Here is a 20,362-nt window from a genome sequence, read left to right as displayed (position 1 = left end):
AAAACCCAAGAGTCTCCTCACAACATGGCTGATAACCGGTGTTGTACTGGCGTAGGTGTTGCCTGTTTGGTGGTGTTCGGCCTCACGTCCAAGGGCACCTCTCTAACCATCTTCTCCCACGCTACACTGGCCCTCTTGGCCATCTCCTCGGGCACACTCGTATCGCGGTCCGTCAGCCGTCGGTTGAATACCTCGAAGCTCAGCCAACCTTGGAAACCTAGCCCCCTGACGACCGCAGTAAGCACTGCCTTGACAGGTAGATAGGCCCCGTGTGACGATTCGCCGTAGAACAAACGGCAATTCCTTGACCAGCTCATCCGAGCGGGCTGCTCCGAGTTGTAAAAAGCGTGGTGTTGGTCCAATGGTTCGTGCAAGCGTTCTGCATCTGCGACCTGCAGTAGGAACACCTTCTTGACATCGACATTCTTCACCAGTCTCTTCAAAGACTGAAGGGTGGCCTCTTCGGCGTCTTCACACTTGCCACCTCGCACGGCAGGGTCTGCAAAGATGCGCCCGGCAATGTTGAATGTGTCGAAGCATATGCCAAAGTTCTCCCTGTCCACTCGCTGGACGAGATCCCAGGAGTCTTCCCACGTGGAGATGCGCGTGCCCCAGCATAGAGCCTCGTAGGCGAACCGAACAGGCGGCGAGGCGGCGAGGCCCAAGTCGGCCGCTCTTTGAAGATCGTTGACAATGGTGTCAATGTCGGCTGTGATTTGGGAGGCTGGAAGAAACGAGCTGGGGAAACAAATGAGATCCGTACCGAGGGAATGGGCTAACTGAATCCACCGGTTGATATCTTGGATCTGTGCCTCTTGCTTCTCGCGGTCGATCAGGCCTCCAAAATGCATAAAGGGCTGGAGACACATAATCTCAAGGCCCCTCTCTTCGCAGAGGTTTCTGAACAACCTCGCGGCGGCAAGCTGGTTGTCGATAAGGGTTTCGCCGCCAGGCATCGAGGCTGTGAGGTCGATGAGATCTTCGTAGAAGACTTCGATCCCCTGGAAGCCATGTTTCTTGGCTTGTGCGAGTTTGTAGGGGAGTGAGTGGCCAGCAAAGGACCGGCCCAAGGACATGGTACAGATGGCTGGTTTGTGCGCCATGGTGGTGTGGGTAGTGATGGCAGTAGTGTAGAACAAACGAGGATGTATCTCAATGAATAGAGTAAACGAGTCACCGGTATATGGGAATAAAGCTGGTTTACACAGGAGGTTGATGTACATTGTGAAGCGCTAGTGGCTTGAAGCTGTATATAAGACTGGCACTTGTCCAGAACATGATGACGCCCAACGAGGGCCAGACAAAGATAACACCACAGGCTCCATCGAATGTCAAGCATTGATCCATGATAACCTATCGACATCATCTGGCCTCTCGCTTGCATACATGAGGGTGTCAGATCGAGACGGCTGGAGACGGTTGGTGTCGGGTTTGGGTGGCTATGTCTTTACACGCGGGCTCTGGATGAGGATATATACAGCTGTCCCCCACCCTTGATCACCCTGTCTTTGATTGTGGGAAGTGCTCTGCAGATGCAGAGACGCTGTTGGACGTCAGGTGGATGGAGCTGGCCGTTCTCAGGCGTCGTCATGCTGTCCTGGTAAATGCTTACCCGGCGTGGTCGGCGGTGTGGAGCGTGAATGCATGCAGGTGGATCGCCAGGGTTTCATTTCCACCCCGACAGCTTCTTCTTCTTCGTTTATCCTGAAGAAGACTTTGCCTATCATTTGAGTGGATGAAGTCGGACATCCTGGACCGGGATATTCCCGATTTGAGCGCGCGAGTCGCTAGCTAAGGCATGCAGCACCGTCCACTCAACCGCACATACATGAGGCAGCCCAACCGCCAGCCTTTCATTTGTTGATCCAAGATATCATGAACACTGAGTCAAGACTCGCATTATGACAACCATGCAGACATCACTACAGAACTCTACATCTCCCGAGGGGGTGCCCATCACCTCCTCTTCAGCTGCGCTGCCACCAGCCTTGGTCGATGAGGTTGCGCCTCTGGAGAAGCATGGCTTCCTCTTTGGCCAGAAGCTCACAAACTCATGGTCGCCATTCCTACACGATGTGATATACAGTCATCTTGGTCTCAACTGGGGCCAGGTGCGGTTAGACTCTGCAGACATGGATCTGTTCCTGAAACTGATCCAACACCCCAACTTTTATGGTTCGTATAATGGATATGGCACAAAAGAATCATGGCTGATCTGATATCTAGGCGCATCCGTCACCATGCCCAACAAAGTCGCCATTGTGCCCCATCTCCACATCCTCACACAAGAGTGCCGCGACGTCGGCGCCTGCAACACCCTCTTCACCCGTCCGCATCCCTCGGATCCGTCCCGTCGCCTTCTCTGCGGCGCCAACACTGACGTCCTCGGCATCAAGAACAGCTTCATCTACAACGTGCCCCAACCCGAGCAGGTCTACCACAACAAACCTGCCCTCGTCATCGGGGGAGGCGGTGCCGCGAGGAGCGCAGTGTATGCGCTGCGCAAGTTCCTCCAGGTCACAGACATTTACCTCGTCAACCGAGAAGCGAGCGAGGTGGAGGCTGTGATCAGAGACTGCAAGGCGCGAGGATACGGCCAAGGCCTGGTCCACGTGTCGACAGAAGCCCAGGCGAGGGAACTACCAAACCCAGGCGCCATCGTCGCCTGCGTGCCAGACTTCCCGCCGACCACACCGGAGGAAATCCTTGCGCGCTCCATCACGACCATCTTCCTCTCCAAGTACGCGTCCGCCAAGGGCGCCATGCTGGAAATGTGCTACAACCCGACGCCGTTTACAGAACTGGGCAAGCTGGCTGAGGGCATGGGGTGGCAGGTGATTTTGGGCACAGAGGCATTGATATGGCAGGGTCTTGAGCAGGATAGGTATTGGACAGGGCGGGAACTGAGTGACTTGCCTGTCGAGGACGTCAAGGCTGCTATTGCGGATAAGGTCGCGGCCAGGATGGCGAAACTGTGATGAGAAATGAAGCTCTAAATGAAACATACGAGAGACAATATATGACATTATACTCGGAACGGATCTTTCTTCTGGTGACCCTGCTTGCGTGTCCGCCAACATCATCAACTTGTTGAGCCAAGCTTTGAACTCGGCCGTAAAGGCAGAAATGATGAGACTTATATGGCATGATCACTCTTAACGGGTTCCTAAGTCAAATGCAATGTCAAAGATCCAATTTATGACTGTCGTAGACTAAGCTGAGGACTCTAAACATGAAGACACTGAGAAAGCGTGTTGAAAGCGTGTTGAAAGCGTGTTGAAAAGCTGCGCAGAACAGCAATGTATTCTGTAGCGAGCGGTCTACGAGACTGCAATCTAAACCTGCTTTTCGTTTCCTTCAAAGTGATCCTGCTTCAACTTTCCATCGTCCTGGCCATCATCAACCCCATTGTCCCTGTGCAGCTCGTCCATGAGAACCTTGTTCGCGTTCCAGCGGGGCTTGACGTCGAAGAGACGGTCCATGGCCTCGAGGGGAATACCCTTGGTCTCGGGCACAAAGAAGAAGACAAAGAAGATGGAGATGATCATCATGGAGGCAAAGAAGAAGTACACGCCGTAGCCCCAGGCATTGAACATGTTGACCGTGAAGCGGGCAATGATGAAGTTCCAGAACCAGTTGTTGGCGGCGGCGTTGGCCTGGCCGAGGGAGCGCGTGTTTTGGTCAAACATCTCCGAGTTGAGAACCCATGGGGTACCGTTCCAGGACGGCGTGTAAAAGGACGTCCAGAGATAGAACATGAAGATGGCCGCGATGCCCCCGCTGGACAGTGAGGTGTCGGCATTGGGGTCGGCAGCCTTGTTGTCCGCGCCGGCGATCTTGATGTAGGCACCAATGAACCACATGCAGAGCGAGCCGCCAATGGCGCCCACCATGAGCAGGAGACGACGGCCCATGTGATCGATGAGGACGAGGAGCCAGACAAATGTGAGGACAGTCTTGACGAAGCCGAAGATGCCGGTGGTGAGGAAGCCCGTGTTTGTGCCCGTGATGCCAATGCTCTTGAATACCGTGGGGCTGTAGTAGTTGATGGCGTTGATGCCTGATCCGTTCTGGAAGACGAACAAAAGGGCACCGATGAGGAAGCGCTGCTGGATCTTCCTGTCCTTGAGCGAGACAAACGGCTTCCAGAAGCCGGCGCCCACTTCACGGCGGAACTTTTCAAGATCGGCGTCAATGAAGCTGATTTCCTCGATAATGTAGATGTCGGTGGGCTCGAGGTTCCTCATCCAGCACAGCACCTCAGTGGCCTTGTCGCGGCGGCCCTTGGAGAAGAGCCAGCGAGGTGACTCGGGGATGAAGAAGACGCCAATGAGCAGGAAGCCGGCAGGAATCAGCTGGACACCAAAGGGAATGAGCCACTGCGTGCGGCTGGGCTCCATGGTGCTGTCGACGCCATAGTTGATCCAGAAGCCGACAAGACCACCAATCTGCCAGCCCAACTCGTACAAACCGACGAGCCTACCGCGCACGGCGGGGGGAGCCAGCTCGGAAATGTAGATGGGCGTCATGTTGGAGCAGCCACCGATGCCGAAACCGGCGAGGACGCGTCCACCAATGATGAGGCCGAGACCACGGTCGCCATTCGCGCCCAACATGATGCCGGCGCCGATGACGAAGATGACAGTGAACCCGACGAGAGACAGTTTGCGGCCCCAGAAGTGACTGGTGGCATAGGCAGCCAAGCTGCCAAAGAAGGCGCCCGCCTGGTAGACGGAGACAATGTTCTGCTTCAGTAGCGCAAGGCCATCCTGTGAGTAGTCGGCGAATTTGAACTCCTCGGTGAAGGAGGGCAGGGCGAGTGTCGTGCCGATAAAGGCAGAGTCATAGCCGATGACGCAGGCCGCGAATGAGGCGACGGCGGCGCAGACGTAGACGCGCCAGTTGTACACGGCCTTGGGCGTAGGCCTGTCCTCCTTGAGAGTGAGGATCGACATGGTGGACCGCGGTGGTTGAGAGTCAGGATGCTGGTGTGTCCTTGAGAAGAGGATGAGGAACACTGCGTTGACGCTTAGAGGCAGCAGACTATATAGCCTCTGCTGGAAAGGCCAAGGCTGGTAATGTTATTGTCGAATAAGCTGGGGTCAGTCCCCGTCCGTCTCAGCGCCAGAGCTTATCCACGTTTCCGGGGTTGCGGGGATGCTCTCCTGGGGATGGCATTGAAGAATTTTGCCTTTGATGAGGCATTCGAAGAGAGCAACATGGTGGGTGCGGCTCGCTCCATCCGCTGTGGAGGAGGTGGTTAAGGGTTTATCCCTTCCACCCCAACCCCAGATCGACGAGTCAGTCCCCCATGGGTTAGCGGGCAACGGATGCTGGGTGCCGGAGGATATTACGTCTGCCGGTAGTTTGACCAGGAAGGGGCCTTTCCTTGAGGAGGTGCTTGATTGAATTGCCGGATGCGTGGTTGGCTGGCTGGCCTTCCTTATCCCCCAAATTCACCCTGCAGCATATCGCCCAGATCGCAACCTGGGGCAAAGCCGAGGTTTGTCATGAATTGAGGATCCATGTCCAGCCCATCTGTGCAGTCAATGGAACCGAGTTCTTCCAGTATCGCGTCGTAATCCACCCCTTGCGTATGGATGTCGACGCCCGTTACTCCGCTGAACATCCCTGCGGGCACTCCAGCGCCTCGCATTGATGCGGAGGACGGATAAGGGCCACTCGGACTGGTGATTGCTTGACTCTGTACCGTGCTTGGGCTCTCGATTGGGTGTACCACTTGGAAACCGTGTGAATCTGGCCCCATGTTTGGTTGTTGAGAGAATGAATATCCGGGCATGTGTGTCTGGTGATCGTTGAGGCGCGTGGGTAATTGTCTTGACGTGGCCATGTGCCCAGCATCACTGTACTCAACTTCAAAGTCACTCGCTGGTGGCAGACCCGATGGCGGCAAGTCATCGTTCCTCCATACAGCCTTCAAGGACTCCAGCGTAGTGTGCCATTTGGTTCGCTCTGCCTCGTGCATCTTTCCCAGGTGCGCGCATCGTTGCACGACGCCCATGAGACCCACGACCAAGGGCGGTGTGCCACACGATCCGAATGAAGATATGCAGCCCTCGACGGCCTCGGTCAAGCTTGATAGCAGCGATCCGCGGAAGCTTTGGAACAGTCGCGTCGTCATCGCCAAGAAGGCTATCTGCAGCAGAAATGCCGAGGGAACTGGTGGAGTGGAAGCACCAAAGATGACAGAGTTGCAGAATGAGTATACTGGGTCAAGAACCTCCGCCATGCTCTGGGCAGCGTTCGTTGTCTGGCGACTCTGGAGACTGGTCGGGTCGAGCCCGCGTCTGAGCACCTGGCAGAACCGCAAAAGTTGCTGAAAGGTCCTCAATGGCTGGACATGTGGCCCAGGTTGACTGTGCTCGGGATGTGTCGGCCCAAATCCAGCAAGGGGAGTCCAGCTCTCGTCCGCCGCTGGCGTTGCCAATCCTTCTGCGTCGACATTGGCAGGACCAACGTGTGTCGACGCTGGCTGGCCCAGACCCGTGGCGGCGATCGTGTCGAGTACAAAGCAAGCTGCCAGGGCGATGCGTCCTGATCGCTCCGTCGTCTCGTTGATGCCGAGGCCATCCGAGTACAACGCCCCCGTCCCCCGCAAGAACATTGCGAGTCGAGTTGCTGTTCCCACAAGCATCCAGGCCGCCAGGTCTGCGCCTTGGCCGATGAGGACCAGCGAGTGCAGCAACAACGCACGTAGATGAGGAAGTTCGAATTGCCTTTCCTCGGATGGTATGAGTCCCCTTGCAGTCGCGTAGATCTGTTTGGGTGACATGAAGCCTTGCATTGGGTTGCTTGAGGTTGTGTCCTGGAAAGAGGCGAGAGACAACACAGCCCAAAGTTCGGCGTAGCTTGGGGCGACATCCATGACAGAAGAAGGTCCAGGGATCCCTTCAGGTGGGTAAGCAAGGGCTGTCTCCAGAATCCTATCTCGGTTGAGGATGGGGAACCAGCAATGAGTGTATGTGAAGTATATGTCGAACAGTCGGCGCCAATTCCTCGGGAGTTTAAGCAAGGAGGCTCGTGGTATTTCGGTTCTTTCTCGTTGCAGAAACGGTGACACTGAGTTGTTCAATTGGTCTTGTACATCAAAGTTTGACGACATGCCTTCGCCATTCCCCTCAGTGTCCGACTCGTTGTCCGAACTATCGTCCCGGTTTGGTCGTGTTGCAGACCCAGACAGAAGCAGACCAATCTGCTTGTTGACCCTACTCTTTGTCCATTTCTTGTGCAACTTATCGGCAGCCTTGCCCTTTTTATGTAGTGGGCCATTCTTGTCTTGCAACAGGCGGAGGAGCGCCTCCTCGGTCGTGGGCGCTTCCTCGTAGAGAATCCAGGCCAGCGACATCTCAATGGTCCTCAGGTAGCCAGTTTGTACTCCGCGTTTCTTTGCCGTGGGCGTATACGAGCAGGCTCTCTTTTGGGAGACACATGTTCCACACTGAGGTCGTTCACCATCGCACCGTTCGCGAGCCACCCTGCAGGAGTCGCACGCTAGAGAGACTCGCTGTCGCTTTGGAGCTGCAGCGTCGGCCTGTTCGCTTCTCTCTCCATCTTCCGTGCTGCCCCCGCCGCCGCGTTTCTTCTGCGGCATGCTACCGAGAGGTCATGAGCTCGAGTGGTACGTTCGGCGAGTGGTGAGCCGTCGCTGGTCAGAGGGCGTGGTGGTTTCGCGAGGACAATGTTCGTGTTGGGCTTCGTCAGGTCTGGTCAGCTAGAGATTGACGACGTTGAACGCAGATTGAAGCGCGAATTCGGACCATCTCAAAGATCATCAAGAGAAGTTCTATCATCTTGCGGGGAGACCATGGTCATCGTCGAGTCCAGGGTCTAGCGCAAGCTGGGGCACGGTGGGGCTCAAGGTCGACATTAAAAGCTGGACAGCACGGGGTGTCTCGCGCCCTGCCAGAATACTGTCACCCCGGCTGAGGACTTACCCGTCGCACACGACGCGCCCTCTACGCCTCACCAAGTCATGTCCCTCTTCCCACAGGGATCTCGAAAGTCATGGACCGACAATCAAGCCAATCCGTCTTATGCGGGGTTCGATAACCGGGCACTCCGACACTCCTTGACTCCTTCCAGACTCCGCCGTCTCGTTTGTCCCGTCTCGACCGTCCATCGTCAGTGACGAATTATGGGCATCGACTCGGACTAGTCAGTACCAAATGTCCATCATGACAGGCGTCAAGAGGCCCCTCGAGGCCGTGCTCGGTACTGATCACCAGACACTCGACCACCGACACTACGACCGACACTACGACCCGCACGACGCACGCGACAAGCAGCAACCAAAGGGCATGTCCAAGATGCCACTTCACCCGACTATGGCTGCGGACGAGGCGATCGACATGACGACAAGGACACCGTCCCCCACGTTTCCTCCTCTGAGCGGCGAAATACCCGACTTCAACGCAGATGCGTCTCTCGTTCTCGTAGGGATCCGTGGCGCTGGTAAATCCACTTTGGCCATCATGGCATCATCAGCCCTGAAGCGCAGAGTCATCGACCTCGAAAATGTGTTCCAGCGAACGCGGGGCGCATCCAGTGCGGTCTACAAGAAGCTTCACGGGTCCACGGAGTGCCACCGTCAGCAGGCCAAGGTCTTGCAAAATGTTCTCGAGCGCAACAAGACTGGGTGCGTGATTGTCTGCTCATGGATGGAGAGCCGAGTGCAGGCACTATTCCGCGAGTTTGCGGCCACACATCCTGTTGTCCACGTCGTACGGGACGGAGATGCAATCCAGGAGCATTTGCGCATCCAGGACCGCGAGAAGATGGATAATCTGCTCAAGGTTAGCCGCGCAATATTCGGGACCTGTACCAACTTCGAGTTTTACAACGTCACCGAAAGGCAACCAGATGTCCTTGACTCTTTGTCTTCGGACACCCTCTTCGATCCGGTCCCCGCACCCTATCTCACTCTTAAGCATGCTGAAAGGCATCTGCTCAGATTCTTGAGTCTCATCTACCCACAGGGTGCGCTGCCTTTCATGGACTCGGCGTTTCCGTTGGCCGGCGTGCCTTTTGAAGAACTCCAATTCACATACGCTGTGGCGCTGCCTCTCTCCAGGACGCTCGAAACCGGATTCCAGATCGAGGACCATGTCGAAGGCGCCGACGTTGTGCAGATTGTTGTTGATGACTTGTGCGCCAAAGCTGATTCTTTCGGGTCCGATGACTTCTTGAGCCTTGCCAATGCGATTACATGCGGAATCGGGTTGACTCGGCGGAGCACGGTCGTGCCTTTGGCCATCGACGTCAAGCTGCCAGAGACTCCTACCGAAGAGATCTCTCAGTTCTATCTCCAGCTTGTCCTCCACACAATGCGGCTTGCACCCGAACTTGTGACCATCAACTTGATGCTGAAGGATGCAGATATCGCCCATCTCATCGCCAGCAAGGGACGAGCGAGAACGATTGGCGACTGCTTGGTCACGCGCGACCCGCAGCCGTGGACGTCCTCCACGTGGACCACACTCTATCAGAAAGCAAGTCGCTTAGGTTGCGATATGGTGAGGCTACGACGGCCCGCTGGGACCTTTGACGACAACATCGCGGTCGGTCATTTCAGAGGATCAGTGCAATCCTTACAATGCCGGCAAATACCCCTGATCGCGTACAACACAGGCGAAGCAGGGAGACACTCGGTCATTTTGAACCCCATTCTATCGACGGTAGCAATGAGAGCAGAAGAAGAGTTTTCGCCTTCTTCCTCCTTGCTTCTCACAAGTTACGCCGCGGTTCAAGCCCTTGCGGCCGCCTACGCCTACGACAGGATGAGAATGTATGTCTTTGGTGTCAAAGTCGGCTACAGCATGTCACCGACGATGCACAACTCCGCTTTCAACGCCTGTGGACTCCCACACCACTACACGCCGCACTCTACAGAGTCGCTGAGTGCGATCAAACACTTGATCGAGGACCCCTACTTTGGCGGTGCATCCATTGGCCTACCGTTCAAGGTCGAGGTCATCACTCTTATCCACTCGCTGAGTCGACATGCGCGTGCTATCGGTGCGGTCAACACCCTCATCCCGGTTCGCCATCTTAATCCCGATGGCTCGCTGCCACAGGGTGCAGAATTTTTCAAGGCGATGGGGAGAGCTGGCCCAGTGAAAGCCTTGTATGGGGAGAATACGGATTGGATTGGCATCCGAGCCTGCATCCGCAAAGGACTATCCCCAGCCAATGCTGTCAGACCAGGTGCGTGCGGTGTCATTGTGGGCGCTGGCGGTATGGCACGAGCAGCCGTCTACGCCATGCTTCAAGTCGGGGTACAGAACATCCTTATTTACAACAGGACGCTCTCGCGCGCAGAGAAGCTTGCGTCCCACTTCAAGCAGCTGTTGCAGAACCCGGACTTTCATTCCCTCGGCGCTGGGTCCGACACACGTTTCCACGTTATTGAGGATCTGCATGATCCTCTCCCCTCATCCTACCACTTACCTACCATCATCATCTCGTGCATCCCCACGCATCGCATCGGCGAAGCGCCCTCGCCGGATTTCACCGTCCCGGACGGGTGGCTGGAGAGTCGCACTGGAGGCGTGATCATCGAGCTGGGGTACAAGACTCTCAACACACCACTGCTGGCTCAGGCGAGACGCCAGGCATCCAGGGGCTGGGTCGCAATGACAGGCCTGGACCTTCTTCCGGAGCAGGGCTTTGCGCAGTTTGAATTATTTACGGGCAGACGTGCACCGCAAAAGGTCATGAGGAGGCATCTATTGAATGCGTACCGGGACGAGCATGAGCGATCGAATCAGGAGCTGCAGTCGCGGATGCCTTCCGAAGTCAGGGAGGTGACTTGAATGCTAGCTCGATCGCATACGAATTGACGCTTGCCTAAAAAGGCTGGTCAAGCCTTGCCGCTCACTTCCGAGCGCCTCGACACTGCATACAGCTGCCATCCCCTTTTGTCACGGGGCAGAGAGACGGTTGTAGGCCGGGTCTTAGGGGTTATAAGCCATTCACACTGTACAGCCTGTGTGGATATTCACTTTTGGCCCAGTGGTATATTGGCTACCCCTTGGTCCGCAACACCTTTAGGGTTGATGTGATTAGATGCTGAGAAGATCGATGACGATCGCGCGCTCACGTGGCGGATTAGTGGCTACGACTATCAGGTCAAGGCCCCTGCGTTACGCTTCGCATCTGTCCTTCGAGAGCCCCATAGGCCAGTCAGTCGGGCTATGCTGTACGTCTCGCGTCGTGTGACTTGCAAGCAGCACAGCAAGTCGAAGGTCAACAAGGAGTGTTTCACCAGCGGAGGACTTGGGCTCACTGTCCTAGATATACAGTAAAGTCATCATTCATATCGCTCAGTGTGTACTGAATACAAAAATCAAGATCTAAAGCCAATTATCCCAACTCTATGCAAAGCGTGTTCAACCCGACATCACTCCGTGTCAATCTTTAGACCCATTGCTTACCCTCTTGCCCTGGAAGCTGTCCTGGTCACTCTGCGTGTCTACCACAAAGGTATTCGTCTGCAAGATGGTTCCTTCGGGAGCACTATCGGAACTACCAGCATTCCCCCTGAGTATGCTCTTGTCGCTCTCGCCATCGCTCCTGTTGTGCGCCGTAACCCAGACTTCGTTGACGACCTTGCGCGCATCCTGGACCGGATCGACTCGGCTGCCCCCGACACGCGAGAGCGGGATAGTGTCACGTCTTGCGCCGCGGCTGTTCGAGTAGCCAGCCGAGCTTGTCTTTTCACGGATGAATACGCGCAGGACGGGGATCGAGGCGGCGATGATGGCGGCTGCCGTCTCGGCCGCGGACCAGCAAATGAGCTCGACGCCGTTGTAGAAGAAGTCTTTTTCGGCGATCTGGCTGATGTAGCAGGACTTGACGATGGCGACGGTACCGGCCCTTTGGAGCATTGGTCAGCATGGTAATCAGGATAAGGTACGGCAGGATTGCAGCTTACAGGACGCCCAGGGACATGCAGACGCCGACGCCCATCTTCTCAGTCCGGTTCATGTTGAGCTTCCAGAGAACGGTCCACGGCAGAGTGGCCAGCACGAAATCCATCAGTGCATTCCAGGCTGACACGAAAATGGCGTAGGACAGGATTTTCGCAGGATCAAAGCAGTCTCCCGGAATCGAAGGGTCGAATACCTTCTTGAACGGACGGCATTGAACCCACGGCAGGATGGCGGCGGGCAGGCTGAGCAGCGCCATGGAAATGATCGTGGACCACACCAGGTATCGCCAGTATCCGAGCGTGAGTCGCAGGAGCGTGATGGCAAAGGAGATCTTGCTCAGCGAGATTGCAAAGGCGACAAAGGTGGCGCCAACCTGTACATAGAGGGCGATTTGGTAGGTGTTGCTCGGGGGGTCAATGTCTTCGAGGAGTTTGCCGAAGCCATACCCGATGGCTGCCTGGGCCGTCCAGGTTTGACCAAGAAGGCAGACCTAAGCGACGAAGCCATGGTCAGTAAGACTGATCTTTGCGACGACAGCAGGGTGGTGGGAGAGGCTTCCATACCCATGATGCGATGAGCACCCAGTCGTCCCACCAGAACGCTCGGTTGCGTGAGAACCGCACATATAGCCTCGCAGCTAGGAAGAGCAAAGACACCCCGCATATAGGCCATATGGCACTCGTCATTAGGGGCCCATGATCAGGGATGCTCATCCTGTCTGCCGTGTGCCGTGCCACGTGGTATGTATCGAAGGTTTTGGCGCAGGGAGGGAACACACGAGGGAACAGCTCACTGTGTCAGTCTGGCAGGGCCTTGCTGCACACTTTATATCGAATTTCCTAGCATCCAGCGTGGACGAGGCGTCTGCGTGTTGGAACTTGGAACTTGAAATCGTCTGGTGTCATGCAACAAGTTCCCCAATAGGCTGGGGCTAGTAAGAATCCGGGCCGCCACTAGTTTAGTGATCAAATCTCTGCCGCCTGCGTGCGATTCTTTCGACTCCATGTCCCCTATACCTTATTAGCGTGCGAGGCAACTCTCATGATTCATCCTCGCTTTGAGTGACGATCACTGTCGATGCTCTAGGCCATTCTGGACCACCTCTCGGATAGATCTGGGTGCAATAACACCAAGAACCACCTTGCGTCTTGCATTGTGAGTCTCACACTTTGAGGAGGTCGACCTGGCCATGGTTCGCTGGCCCGTTGAGCCATCTTCAAGTTGTCTCAAGCACGTATAATAATCTACTGGGAGGCAAGTATCAACGAGAGGCAACCCAATTCGCCCCACTCGGTACGCGGCCCCGAACAGTGACATGCCTTGATACTGGGACTAATTTAGAGGCCTGTTTGAGTCCCCCTTAGTAGTTAGTCCCCCCCGGCCCCCTCGAGCTAGGGCCCAACGGCTGGCCTAGTCAGCTTGGCATTGGCCCGACAAAGCGCCTTTCAACGGATCCGCAACTGCATAATACCCTTGCGCCGTAGCATTAGGGTTTCTCTCGTGCCCCATTGCTGTTCTATGCTGCGTCGAGGACTATGTCAAGATGGCGAAATTGAGGCGCCGGCGGACGCTAGGTGATGGACCCGCGGCGAGCTAGTAGGCCTGATGAGGAGCCGTGGCGTACACCCGTTCTGGCTCACATCGCGAACCAGCACCAAGAGTCTGGACCTCTGGACATGCAAATAATGTGGCGTCGACATCACCACATGCAACAGGCCGATATTTGATCCCTCGGTGAGAAGGGCTGCCCTGTTTGCTGTGCTGTTGTTCTGTCCAGGCAACCTGCTCTCTGCTCACTGCTAAGATGGACAGTGAGCGAAAAAAAGGGTCATTCATCATGCTCTGCAGCTTGTTTCGTTTGGCGAAGATGATCTCCTTCGCACCGTCGTACGACGACTTGGACGGCAGGAGCGCCACAACGCCCAGTCACGCGATGCGAGTCATGATTTCGGGGCCAGCGTCCCAGTGGGCTCCAACCCCTGTTTGGGGCGACTTGGTTGCTGAAGCACCACAAATATCAATGATATCACCTTATTCCCGATTGAATGCCGGACCATTCATTGCTCGATTCATGCATGGGTTGAGCTCTCTATGATCAAGCGCAGGTGCTTAGGAGCTGGCATAAGCCGACGACTGGAGTCTGGGCTCTGCTGACAGCCATCCCGTCGTTCTTCTCCCTTTGAAGATCAGGGGTGGGACCGGGTCTCTTGAATGGCTGCTTTATGAGTTTTGAGATTTCCAAAAGATTGGAGTCGGCGACTAATAGTTACGGTAGACACCGACGGGTCACAGTGTATCCACTTTGGACTTGGCGTGAGTATGTTGAGATCCTGTGCAGTCGACAAAGTCCACGTGCATACGGAGTACTACCTTTGGTTTGGATGTAAGACCGGATTGGTTCAACGCATGGAAGCCTTGGCAGGGTCATTCACCTGGTCATTACGGAGACAAGAAGTTGTTCTAATACATTACATTGTACAACTCGCCCGGGGCAGCGATGCTCTCTTCTTGTAGCTGGACATAGCTGCTACTGGTGCTGCCTGGAGAGTTTGCAGGCTCCGTGCAGAAAGCGAATCTTGGAGACGCACGCAGGCAGAATACCTAAGATCAGCAAGTTGAAAGGCAGTCACTCTGAGCAGAGACTAATTTTATTTGTGCGAAAGTACATTTTCGAAGCCAACAACGAACTATGTACGCCACAGTCACCACCACGGCAAACAGGCCCAATAAACCAATCATAAACACCATGAATAGCATAAAGACAGAAGCGGGAAGTCAACGGCAAAGGGAAGAAGAAGTTGGGGAACTTCCACTGAAAGTTTGGTGCTCAGACTCAATGATATTTCTTCAATCTTCGCCAACTCGTGGCTCAGATAAAAACGTATGGTCATCATTGCAGCCCAAAACCGGCGACTGAGGTAGACTTCTGGAAACCGGGGGGATTAGTGACTTGCTAGCAAGGTCCCACTCACTCAAGCACTAGTGCCGGAGGAGAGGACAAGAACCCAAGAGGCACGGTTGATTATCGTGGTGGAAGGAGAGCAATGGAGAAGAAGAGAGTTGCAGGACGTACCAATACATGTAAACAGCGACCAGCCTCTCTGGGTAGTGAGCCCGTTGGGCGGCTGCTGTATACTGAGAGAAGACTTCCTGATCGCAAGTTCATGCCGTGAGGTGTGGCGGGCGGGAGAGAGATACGTCTGGGGCTTGAGTGAAACAAGAAGAGGTTGAAGAAGGGCGAGAGGCGGTGCTCTTATAGTCGTGAGAAGCTCACAATCAGCAAGACAATCATGAGGGAACACAGTCCACCTTCGGTTGCATTATCTTCTGATCAAAATTCCCATTGGCTGAGAATTATCTCAGCTACCAGTGGTGTCATGACGAGGTGAATTATCAATGGCCAAACGTGATGCCCAGTCTGTCAGGGCAGAGTGATCTGACCTCTTTCGTTGGCAGGATTGAATTTCCATCCCAACATCACAACTTCTCTCCTACATAGCTCCTCTGTGGTGCGTAAGGTTTGTGATTGCCTGGCACAGTCACTTTCGTGTGAGTGTTTGCCCGCGTCAAGCAGCGGTTTGCCTCACCAGTGCATTCATGCAACATGGAAACTGATAGTAGCTGGCGGTGCTTCACGGTATCCCAGCTCAAGGCCAGTTCTTGACCCAGGTCTCAACGGATAGCAAGTTTTCCATGTCTTCTCCGAGCAATGATCCCAACGACAGGAAATACCGATGAACAACCATATGACCCCCGGGCTCTGGCTCCTCTTGGCCGTTCTCCTCGCTTTCCTCGCGAGCTTCTTTGCCTGTGTCTTCTGCCGAGTTGGCCTTTGCCCCTTGAACTGGCCTGGAAGTACCGTCGATATGAATCGACGGCAGCTTCGCCGAGAACAGGAAGAGGAGGCTGCTGCTGCCCTTGAGCAGCGGTGGCTTGAGGAACAGGGCATCCCCTTAGGGGCCATGAATCGACAGGTCTACCATCGTCGTAAGTTCTCGAGGCTGAACAAGCTACCTTACCTTCGTTTCTGGCTAACCTAGTTTGCAGAGTAGATCTTTCCCGCCTCCCCTGTCGGCCCACCAGCGTCTTTGACCATTACTCAAGAAAAGTAGTCCGACATTGTAACATGCACTTGTGCCACGGATCGAACGAACCACGCAAGGCCATGCCACTGCTCAAGTTCAGTGTACAGCGATGCCTGATCATGACTGCCAATAAATCAACAGAGCAAACACATCCAACGCCAATCTCAACCAGAAGTTTCACCTGCCGAGCGCATCCTCATACGCCTTCCAAGCCTCTCCGATAGGCTGAACAAGCGTGTACGCAGAAATATTACCAAACTCCTGCACCCCATTCACCAAATACAACGGCGTCATCTCCCCGTCCTCGCTAAAATACAGCTTGGGTCTTTCACGCCGATAGTACTCCGTCCGCCCACCGTCAGTAAAGTCGACAAAAGCATCAAAGGCAAGAGTCTCGTTTTCATACGTCCACGGACCTCGCCAGTCGCGTGCAAAAGCATGCGCGCCGACACGAGGACCCTTCAGACCGAGAGGGATGTCGGCCATGTGGTGTACGAGGAAATGCCAATGACCACGCTTGTCCCGCCAGAGAAACGGGTCTTCACTTCGCATGCTAGGATGGATCTCGATATTGCCGGGCTCGACGGTCAGGTTGTATGGCCCTGCATAGCCGGTAGGCGAGTAGTAAATGTTATTCTTCTCAGAGGCGAGCAACATCTCGGGTGTATGGTCGTCTTCAGTCCACAGGGGCCAGGCGGTGGGGTTTGTCACATTGACAACAAGAGGTATTTGCTCCGTCCATTCTTTCAAGTCAGGCGATGTGCTGACGGATATCGTGTTGTTGGTCTTTGTCGATCGGCACACATCAGGTGTCTCCCAATCCTGTCCGATGAAGTGTATGAGATACTTCTCGTCGGCTGGACTCCACACAACGGTCGGATTGTGACGAAATGTATCGAACAAAGTCTGCTTCCAGATAAAAGGCCCTCGGGGACCCGTTCTTGACTCGGCACGGATTACCTGGCTGAATGGTCGCCAGGCGGAGAGTCCACAGCCATGCTTGAACTGGCTTGCAATGAAGTGGAACAGTCCCTTGTCCTCTCGATCATGAATAATTTGGCCGCCCCACGACGAGTTGCCGCCTCCTTCACGATAGAAGTCCGGGTTGGTGAAGTTGGTATTGTTGTACCCCGTCCAGCGCTCCACGGGCTGCAAGTCCAGCTTGCCACAGTTGGAGCCCGTCCAGCCGGGATCACAGCGACAGGTATGATGGCATGTACAGATACCATTGAGTGAGCAGTCCTCCATGGATGTGCAGCTCTTCGCGGCTGCGAGGGCAAGCCCCCCGAGGAGAATGAGGGATGAGGCACGCATCTTCAGAGTGAAGACAACCCTCGCAAGTAACTTGGAGCAGTTAGATATGGCCATCAACTAGACTAGACACCGTCAAGGTGCGGGACCATATATATATACAAGGTTCCCCCATCTTGCTGATCTGGGGTACCATGCGGGGAGCCCCAGGGTTGGGTGGACGGCTAAATACATTCGACAACTCCATCTCGTCCCCGCAGGATCTCGCGATAATGCCCCCCGAGAGCCCTTGTCCAGATCCTTATTCAAGCCGTCGGTTATATTGTGTGAGTTCTCCCCAAAGCTAACTTTGGATTGAACTTTAATGACCTTCAGAGCAGTTCAAGGGCAGCCCCTGAGCCACGCATGGGGCGTCTTTGATAAGGATGGCAATGAGATCTCCTCAGCACGCTCGTCTACCTCACGCCGGAGACCTAGTATGTACGTCAGCAAGACTGTTACTTCGAAAAGCGCTTTATCCACGGGTTGGCACCAGCATCACAAGCTTGCAACACGCGAGACAAGGGCAGCCAGGCCCAAGTCATCGAAAGCAAACACACGATGCAAACATGTTCATGAGCAGCACCGACTGAACGCCACGACAATCCAGAAATGCATACACGCACGCAGAACGGCAACCAGAACGCAAAAGTAACGGATTTTCAATTGACTGCACGCAAACCAGTTCTAGATCTTCCAACGCCAGGAAAGCAACTCATAACCTAGACTCAAGGAAAGCCTGTCGTAGGTGTGTCGTGACGAATCCCAAGTTTGGTAGTGCAAAAACGTGACAGAAACGTTATGGCGCTCTTGGGACGGAAGAAATCGCAGTCATGTCATCCCATATTGCTGTCGTGGCAAAAGTTCAAAAAAAGCTAATGATGCCCCATATTGCGCATCGGGCGGGCGAGCCATTCATCATCATGACAAGCAGAGCGTAATCAAGACGAAGCCAAAGTTTACTCGTAGAGGCTAGGATGAAAGGTTAGCCTATTGACTTCTATGCGAGCACATCCGTCGGAGGAAAGCAACTTACTTTAGACCTGAGGGCCAGGAGGGCCCTGAGGACCAGGGAAGTGGCCGCCAGCAAAGGCGCCAGGGCCGACAGGGGGGCCGCCAGGAGGACCGCCAGGACCACCAGGGCCGTTAGGCCCGGGTCCGGGACCAGGCATGCCAAGGTAGTGAGGGGGGGGAGGTGCCGGGCGGTAAGGGGTGCCGACGCCGGAGTTGTTCTGAGAACGACCCCAGGAGAGACGGACGCGCGAGTTGCCAATAGGGTAACCCTGCATTTGGTTGATCGCCATCTCAGCGGCATGGCGGTGGACGAACTGAACGAAGCCGCAGCCCTTGCCAGGAGGAATCTTGACGTAGGTGATCTCGCCAAAGCCTTGGAAGAACGAGCGGAGCTCATCCTCGGTGACGTAGCCGGAAAGGCCGCCGACGAAAACCGTGGTGTTGTTGGGGTCGGTGAACTGGTTCATCTGCGAGGCAGGGTTGAAAGCACCGCCGCCGCCAGCACCGCCGTAGGCACCAGGGAAACCTCCGCCCATGCCGCCACCCCACATGTGCTGCTGAGGCATACCACCGCCCATCATAGGGTTAGCGTGATGCGCGTGACCGGGGAAGCCGTGGTTGTTGCTGGAAATGTCAGTGTCTGGGACGCGGCCTAGTGTTGGACGAAAGAGCTAACCGGTTCTTGGGAGTCGCGGTAGAGATGCGCATGGGGCGGTTGCCGCAGTACACACCTTGCATCTCTACAAGAGCGCGCTGCTGGTCGGTCTCGTCGGCGAAACGGACAAAGCCGTAGCCACGGGACTGGCCCGACATGGCGTCCGTCATGATCTTGGCGGACTTGCACGATGGGAAGCGAGCTTGGAAGAGCGAGACGAGTACGTATTCGTTGACCTCGGGGCCAAGATCGCCGACAAAGATCGAATATTCAGGTCCACGGTCCTCGCTGGTAATGGTGTCAGTTTGTGATCAACGGAGAGATGATGCGCAATGATGCAAGAGTGTATGGTTGACAGCGTGATGGAAGAGATTGATTGTACCGAACACGAATGCAAAACAAGCGTGTCAGACAGTGGCAATGACCAGCAATTTGATTACGCAGGAAGGCGGGATGGGAAGATGTGATTCGGGAAGGAGTACTCACCGACGGTCGACGAGACCACCACCAGATGCCCAGTTGAGCTTGAATTGGCGGGAAGAGTTGGGAACAGCGCTGCCGTTCAAGTTCAGGGCACGAGCCGCAGCATCAGGGGTCGCAAATTCGACAAAGCAGTAGCCGGCGTTACTAAAGTGTGTAAGCAACATGTTCGTTCAGCCCGCCCAGCGGGTGGCACTCCACATACCCAGAATTCTTGTCGCGAATGACCTTGACATTAACATTTTCAGACAGCTGCGACATGAAGACGCCCTTGATGAAGTTCTCGTCCATCCAGGGCTCGAGCTCACCCATCCAGAGGGTGGTCTTGGGGACGTCCTGGCCGTTGCCAGCGCCGTTACCGGGAGGAGGCTGGTTGGGGTCGCCACCAGGGGGCGTGCCGTTGGAGTAGGCACCGCCGTTGCTAGGGAATGAGGGATCCATGGCCTGGAGCTCATTAGCTTTTCTGTCTTGAGGAGAAGCCATGTTCGAAGTCGCTGGGCGTTGAATATTGAAACGGGTCATCGATGAAATGCGTGCAGAAGCTCTCAGGACCAGCGCAAAGAAAGAATAAGAAAAACTGAAGATGTTGGGTAATCCAAGTGCAGTAGCGGCAAGAGAACGGGGAAAGGTTGAGGGAGTGTTGTAGATTTCACCCCATAATCGAGTGGTGACCTTGTTCTGACCCTCAGGTCCTCAGCATGTGCACTCTGTGTGCTCACCTGGTCACACAAACGAGTGACAGCACCGAGAGCATCATCGTGAGGCCCTTTTGGGGTGTAGGGGCCCCCATGTAGGCGTCTGATGATTGCCCATGGGGTCACGTGGCGTGAAGGCACAACAACTCGACGAGGCGCAACAGGCGTGTTACCCAGGCATACGTCTCTGCA

The 20,362-nt window shown here is 55.1% G+C and overlaps 8 protein-coding genes across 8 annotated transcripts; 2 read left to right on the top strand and 6 right to left on the bottom strand.

The window, feature by feature from the left end:
• Positions 1–17: 17 nt before the first annotated feature.
• Positions 18–1,076, bottom strand: F5Z01DRAFT_629729 (xylose isomerase-like protein; the record flags this gene model as incomplete). The annotated part of the gene is made up of 1 exon (XM_046261680.1): positions 18–1,076. The coding sequence occupies one exon, from the start codon at positions 1,074–1,076 to the stop codon at positions 18–20; it is 1,059 nt and encodes a 352-aa protein (XP_046114266.1).
• Positions 1,077–1,487: 411 nt separating this feature from the next.
• Positions 1,488–3,034, top strand: F5Z01DRAFT_714223 (uncharacterized protein). The gene is made up of 2 exons (XM_046266505.1): positions 1,488–2,175; positions 2,227–3,034. Exons 1-2 carry the CDS (start codon positions 1,902–1,904, stop codon positions 2,976–2,978), a joined length of 1,026 nt encoding a protein of 341 aa, XP_046114265.1. The 5' UTR covers positions 1,488–1,901; the 3' UTR covers positions 2,979–3,034.
• A 170-nt stretch (positions 3,035–3,204) lies between these two features.
• Positions 3,205–5,075, bottom strand: F5Z01DRAFT_377115 (quinate permease). Its single transcript, XM_046259388.1, has one exon. It carries the CDS (start codon positions 4,953–4,955, stop codon positions 3,336–3,338), a length of 1,620 nt encoding a protein of 539 aa, XP_046114264.1. The 5' UTR covers positions 4,956–5,075; the 3' UTR covers positions 3,205–3,335.
• A 351-nt stretch (positions 5,076–5,426) lies between these two features.
• Positions 5,427–7,813, bottom strand: F5Z01DRAFT_377107 (uncharacterized protein). Its single transcript, XM_046259387.1, has one exon. It carries the CDS (start codon positions 7,610–7,612, stop codon positions 5,444–5,446), a length of 2,169 nt encoding a protein of 722 aa, XP_046114263.1. The 5' UTR covers positions 7,613–7,813; the 3' UTR covers positions 5,427–5,443.
• Positions 7,814–7,980: 167 nt separating this feature from the next.
• F5Z01DRAFT_714214 (uncharacterized protein) lies at positions 7,981–11,322 on the top strand. Its single transcript, XM_046266504.1, has one exon. The coding sequence runs from the start codon at positions 8,187–8,189 to the stop codon at positions 10,830–10,832; it is 2,646 nt and encodes an 881-aa protein (XP_046114262.1). The 5' UTR covers positions 7,981–8,186; the 3' UTR covers positions 10,833–11,322.
• On the bottom strand, positions 11,131–12,841 carry F5Z01DRAFT_376687 (uncharacterized protein). The gene is made up of 3 exons (XM_046259385.1): positions 12,515–12,841; positions 11,954–12,441; positions 11,131–11,895 (listed from the first exon to the last, which is right to left on the bottom strand). The coding sequence occupies exons 1-3, from the start codon at positions 12,662–12,664 to the stop codon at positions 11,430–11,432; spliced, it is 1,104 nt and encodes a 367-aa protein (XP_046114261.1). The 5' UTR covers positions 12,665–12,841; the 3' UTR covers positions 11,131–11,429.
• A 3,372-nt stretch (positions 12,842–16,213) lies between these two features.
• F5Z01DRAFT_629724 (uncharacterized protein) lies at positions 16,214–17,350 on the bottom strand (the record flags this gene model as incomplete). Its single annotated transcript, XM_046261679.1, has 1 exon — positions 16,214–17,350. One exon carries the CDS (start codon positions 17,348–17,350, stop codon positions 16,214–16,216), a length of 1,137 nt encoding a protein of 378 aa, XP_046114260.1.
• Positions 17,351–18,140: 790 nt separating this feature from the next.
• On the bottom strand, positions 18,141–20,136 carry F5Z01DRAFT_376716 (uncharacterized protein). The gene is made up of 5 exons (XM_046259386.1): positions 19,681–20,136; positions 19,482–19,622; positions 19,017–19,283; positions 18,363–18,964; positions 18,141–18,298 (listed from the first exon to the last, which is right to left on the bottom strand). The coding sequence occupies exons 1-4, from the start codon at positions 19,995–19,997 to the stop codon at positions 18,364–18,366; spliced, it is 1,326 nt and encodes a 441-aa protein (XP_046114259.1). The 5' UTR covers positions 19,998–20,136; the 3' UTR covers positions 18,141–18,298; position 18,363.
• Positions 20,137–20,362: the final 226 nt, after the last annotated feature.

This window comes from Emericellopsis atlantica, assembly GCF_019669845.1.
Source record: "Emericellopsis atlantica unplaced genomic scaffold F5Z01scaffold_38, whole genome shotgun sequence".
Taxonomy (NCBI): domain Eukaryota; kingdom Fungi; phylum Ascomycota; class Sordariomycetes; order Hypocreales; family Bionectriaceae; genus Emericellopsis; species Emericellopsis atlantica.
The sequence above is the reverse complement of the archived record's forward strand: the minus strand, read 5'-3'. Positions and strand labels throughout refer to the sequence as shown.